This window comes from Poeciliopsis prolifica, unplaced genomic scaffold (assembly GCF_027474105.1).
Source record: "Poeciliopsis prolifica strain line A6 unplaced genomic scaffold, Auburn_PproV2 SCAFFOLD042, whole genome shotgun sequence".
In the NCBI taxonomy this organism is placed as follows: Eukaryota; Metazoa; Chordata; class Actinopteri; order Cyprinodontiformes; family Poeciliidae; genus Poeciliopsis; species Poeciliopsis prolifica.
The window spans coordinates 4,533,728-4,539,727 of record NW_026562417.1 but is presented as its reverse complement, the minus strand read 5'-3'; the positions used below and the strand labels follow the sequence as shown (position 1 = coordinate 4,539,727).

The 6,000-nt window shown below is 38.8% G+C and overlaps 1 protein-coding gene across 1 annotated transcript in view; it reads left to right on the top strand.

The window, feature by feature from the left end:
* The window catches only part of scube1 (signal peptide, CUB domain, EGF-like 1), an 88,234-nt gene continuing 82,234 nt past the window's right edge, over positions 1 to 6,000 (top strand). The window contains exon 1 of the mRNA XM_055055533.1: positions 1 to 251. Coding sequence (XP_054911508.1) covers positions 164 to 251 — 88 coding nt within the window. The 5' untranslated portion in view covers positions 1 to 163. The remainder of the gene's footprint in view (positions 252 to 6,000) is intronic.

Here is a 6,000-nt window from a genome sequence, read left to right as displayed (position 1 = left end):
CACACACGCACGTCCGCACGCGCGCGCTCTCCCACGCGCAATTCACACCACATCCGCACACACGCATGCACGTGCAAACTTCCACCGTCGCGCCCACACCAGCGGCCAGTCCAGGGCTGAAACCCGTCAAAAGCCCCGCTGGATCCTCACATCGCCTGTCAGCATGCGGAGCGCTTGTTTTCCCCGGGACGTTTGTTTGTTTGTCCTCCTCATGAATGCTTGCAGGGTGATGGGGAATGTCGGACTCGCAGGTAAGAAGCTCCTCTTTCTCCTCTCCTCTCCCGTCTCGTTTCCCCCTCAAGACTTTCTGCTCTTCCGCGGATTCTTCCCTTTTTTTTACCGGTTTCTGTTTTCTTTTTTTTCTTCTTTCCTTTAAAGGAAGAAACGATGGAATATGAGTGTCAAACAGCGAGGCATGTTCCACTAGGATGAACTTATAAAAAAGAAAAGAAAAGAAAAAAAACAATCCCAAAGTCCTGATAGATCTGGAGAAACTTTCCGTTATTATGTTTTGGAATATCATGTTGAGGTTCTGTGTTGGCTGCCAGGTTCAGGATGGATGCAGAAACGTTCCCCAGCAGTGAAACTGAGCGGTCACATATTTAGTCAATAATTTGGCCGCGTGACACAAAAAGGGCCACTAAATGTTTGATCAAATCTCAGCTCTGACTCTCTGACTTCTCTGAAGTTGCTTGCTGCGCCCCTGCAGGGCCCGATCCAATCGGAAACCGCAGCTTGATCCCCGGGTTAAGCGCTGCTCTGCTTTCGCTCCTGTTTTTCTATGTTACCGCTTCCAGAGCCGGGCCAAGCCTCTCCGGGGCCCCGGGCAGGATTGGATTTAATAAGCACCCAGCAGATATGAGCCTTTTTTTTTTTTTTTTGGTTGTTTATTTGCCTAACCTAATTGCAATATGCTTTGATCTAAATGAGAAGCCTCAAGTAGCTGGGGGCCATTTGAGGCCCTCAGAATGACTTAAGAATGACAACTTAAGAAAAGTATTGAAATGTATTTTTACATATTAGATCCTGCATAAATTACAAAATATTCTTTCTATAAAATTCAGGCTGAAAATATTCCATCTTCAGTTTTTTTGTTTAACATGTAAAAGTAAAATAAATAAATAAATGAATAAAATTTTACACACACACACACACACACACACACACACACACACACACACACACACACACACACACACACACACACACACACACACACACACACACACATATATATATATATATATATACACATATATAGATGTATATATATATATATATATATATATATATATATATATATATAATATATATTATATTATAATATATATATATATATATATATATATATATATACATATTTATTTATTTTAATAAATTGTACATTAATTGCGGCAGCAGATTTGTTCCTCTGATTATGATTTTTTTTGCTGAGGGGCAGTGAAGTCTAGATGTGAAGCTTTTCAATGTAGATCAGGTAGAGCTGGGAAGGAAAGAGTCATTTTAACTCTTTATTGTTGATGTGTTCACAGTTACAGTTGGCATAAAATGTGATTCCAGACACAATCAGGAGAAATGACTAAAGTGGGAACTTCACGAGTTCAACCCAATCCAAACATGAACATATTTCTCTGTTAACCAACAGCAAGAAGGGTCTGGGTTTACATCCCAGCGCCTGCCGACGCACTTCCACTTGATTCTCATCTCCCTTCTGTATGTTGTCTGGGATTTCTCCCATTGAGCTTGATTTCTCCAGCTGATTTTTCCTGCAGGCCAATCAGCGAATGGAAGGAGACATCCATCCATCCATCCATCCATCCATCCATCCATCCATCCATCCATCCATCCATCCATCCATCCATCCATCCATCCATCCATCCATCCATCCATCCATCCATCCATCCATCCATCCATCCATCCATCCATCCATCCATCCATCCATCCATCCATCCATCCATCCATCCATCCATCCATCCATCCATCCATTTTCTTCTGTCTCCGGACGAGAGTCACCCTGGACAGGTCGCCAGTCTGTTGCAGATTTTCTGCTCTGCTTTAGAATTGTGGTCCGTCTGTAGTTTTAGTGACGGCAGTGGAGGAAGTGAACAAAGTCATTCAGTCTGAGTTGGTCACAGTTCCAAATATTGAATTAACATCAACAGTCGCCTGGTTTGGGTTGGTCTTTGTCTCTATGCATTTGTGTGATCTATGCACACAAATACATAGATTGGAAATTTGAACACGATATGCCACAATGATGCACTACACACAGTAAAGTACACTGGATTTGGAGTTTGGGCCTCAAAAAAAAGAAAGATAAGAAATACACAACGGACACTGATACTTCACTAAAAGGAGAACAGGAAGTGATATGTTGGAGGGCAAACGATCGATCCTGAGCTTCATAGTGGAGCTCAGGTTGTTTACAGCGGAGGCAACTTCTGGTAAACTGTGTAGAGTCAAACTGGTGTGTAACATATGTCACAGCCATGATGTATCTTACACATGTAACATACGTCATGTATATGTATACATCACTTTATAATCTATAGCACTTTAGATTATAAAGTGCTATAGATTAACATGTTAGCCAATGCTAGAGATTGGCTATAATTAAAACTTCAACAGAGCTAACGCCTCCACGAAGCAACCATTGCTCAAAAACTGAGAGTCCAGGCCGTCTGGGTGAAGCAAGAAACATAGATCAAGCTGGTTTTTTTCCAGGATATGGCTAAAGTGTGAGTTAAACTGCTTTTAAGAGAAGTGTTGTGTACATGTTTAGGGTTAGACACAAACTGGGTTACAAAAAGTGAACCGGAGTGAAGCCAGTGTCAATAATAATTGATATACAAATGTGCGTGTGGGTGTGTATGTGTGTGTGAATGTTGGTTTTGGAGGTGGTAGGAAGCAGTGGGTTGGAACTGGTGTCGTCATAAGTCCCAGGAGAAGCAGGCAGCAGGGGCCCAATATCGACCCTGCAGCAGGAGCACCACATTGTTCTGGGTGGAGAGTCATTATGGAGACAATCTGCCACCACAGCAGGCTGGGGGGGTCAGGGGGGCATGGATGTCCACAACTTCTAAACACACAGGAGACTTGTTGCTGCTTGGTTCTTTCATTTCACACTTCCCTTTTCTCACTCACTTATTGTTTTTCTATTATTATTATTACATATTTGTGAGGGTCAGACATTTGGAGGAAAGGTCTACAGACTGACTCCCAGGATAGCACGAACCAAAACGTCTATATGTGATTTGCGTTTGTAATGAAGCGTCCTTCCATCGCTGGATGTAAGACCAGATGAGACCAGCCCCTCTATCAATAACCTGATCAATGGAGGAGCCCTAAAGCCGCCTGTTTGCCGTGTCCTCAGCTGCCAGATCTTGGCTTGAGAGCTTTCCTCATGCAGAATAGTCTGGGCCTCAGTGAACACTCATGGGAAGGAAGACAGAGAATAAGAATCAGTCAGAGTTGCAAATCAGTTCACATTGAGGCTGGAAGACCCAGCTGTTAATGTTTTTTTAAAGTGCTATAATCTTTTTTTTTTTTCCCCCAAGAAGTCGTCCAATGCTCAGCAGGCTCTTCTGCTTTTATTTCATAACCTTAGGAGAATGGAATTTCTATTTTGCCACTGATGTTAGTTTGAGTTTTTCTAGTTAGTGCCAAATCTGTTGATCAGTTTGTTTGAGGGCTGTTCTAAATGATTGTTTAGTAATCTATCATTCATTCTAACGATTAATCAGTTAATCAAATAAAAAAAACTGAGCCGTCCTGCTGTACCTACTTGGGCTAGTGAAAGAGAAAGCGCTTGTAAAATTGATTCAGTTTGTTTATTTAATAAGAAAAAATGTCAGGCTGAAACAATTCATTTGATAAATCTTGATGAATCAATTATTGAAATAGTTTAACTTATTTAATTGATTGATCATTAACTGTACTATACAGATTTAAAAAAAGGCCATTTGCTGAAAAAACATATGCAGGCCAAAACCGTACAAAAATTATATACATTTTGCATTTCCGATAAAAACACATTTATCTGTAAAAATGTTTTATGCAAAAATCCTCACGTTTTAGCATCACTGGGTTCAAATTCACTAGAGAAACACAAAATTATTGCATTTTAGGCAAAAGGGAATTGAGTTGTTGGTTTATTTGTATCTTTTAATGTGTTTCTGATATTGCATATTAAAAACGCTGAAGTGATTAAATGAAATATCTGCAGAATGTGCCAAATGTTTTATCTGAATATCTGATTACAAAAATAGCTGTTAGTTGCAGGCCACCATACTTACAACTCAGTACCATTCAGATCACTTTTCGTCCCACGTTTGAAGTGTGAAAAAGTTTTTTGTTGTTTTTTTTTTCAAAAACAGGTAAGAAATAAAATATTTCACAATAACTTAAAAAAAAAAAAACTTCTCAAACTTATATTGATGCTTCACTTTCAGTTCCAAGTTTGAAGCAAGAATAAGCTTTTTTATAACCTACTTTCTTTTCACATCATTTCTCTTTTTTATCATCGGTAGCCTTGGTGTAATGTTAGCCATATTCTGCACCAAGATCACAGATTAAAAGTTGGAGTCTTATGGAAAAGGAAAAGAGAAAAGGTTACCTGTTGTCAGTCATGAACAGGTTGGATGCCTGTGGTTGATGTTTCCTGCTAAAGTGTTTCAGGACATTTTGTTGTGATACTCCAATTCCGCTTTGCAGCACATCTCTGGGCTGGTTTGTCTTTTCTATTTCATTTAAAACATTTTTCAAATTTAAAGTCATCTCACAGGTCAGACACTCTGTCTCTTTCTTTGCTTCGTTCTGTCCATAGTTGCTAATAGCACTTGGTGTTCATCACCAGCTGATTGGTGGAAGTGAGAGCATTGTGCAACACATACAATCATCTGGCATGAACACAGTTTGTTAAATAGTAACATCATTTATTGAAATCTCAATCCAGATCATTTTCCTTGAGGAAAAAGAGATTCTTGGATCAGTCAGTGAATTGTTGGTTCTTTGACAGACCTTCTGAAGCACTTTGCCATTTATGAAATATCACAAAACACAAGAGTTCCCTGGCCTGACAAAAAAAATCAGTGGGGAGATCATTATGATGTTGGCAGCAGATCTGACTAACTGCACCAAAAACACCAACATGTACAGATCAGCAGAGAATTTGAAAGAAGAGGGCCACACTGACCTTTTGCCAAGTTGGAAACTGGTGGCGCCCTCATGGAGCTGGCAGCTTCAGGCAGAGCGTCGGCTTTTCCTGACCTTCAGGTCAAGACACTATGATCAGACGACGTGTGCTGGGAATCACTGAGGAATGGTTCAGAGCTGAGAGGACAACAATAATGGCTGACTGGACAATATATTTACTGTGAATATTGTGAAATATTTACTTTCACAAAGCAAATATGGCTGAAAAAAATCATTTTCATTTTGACTTGCTTCCAAATTCATTTATGAAGCTTCACCAATATTGTATGAAATTCTCAAAGGTTCAGATTCCATGATGAATAAACCAAAATACAAAACGGTTTCAGTGCTTTTTTTTTCTTTTTAAATAGAAATAAACTCATCATCGCTGATTCAATGCATCAATGGAGTTAGAAGATCAAAATATATTTACTTTTTTCTTTTCTTTACTTGAGAATTTAGCGGCACAGGAAACCTAAAGACCTGAGAAGCAGACCCATTCAATAAATTAGAATATTACAAAAAACAATTTCATTTAGGAACCTTATCAATTACTGCACCACATTATATAGATTAATAACTTCCAGATGGATGTGTGGAATTCTTTATTTCTGTTAATTGTATATGTTTCCTGTTACAGCTCATGCAAACATTTAAATGATATTAAGTAACAATAATATTCACAATACTCACTAAATAATGATGAGTAATATTACATTAGATAAATCAATAATAAAAAAAACTATTTTGAAAAACAGAAATGTTGGCTTAATGAAAACAATGGTTTACAGATCTGAGCATTTTTTG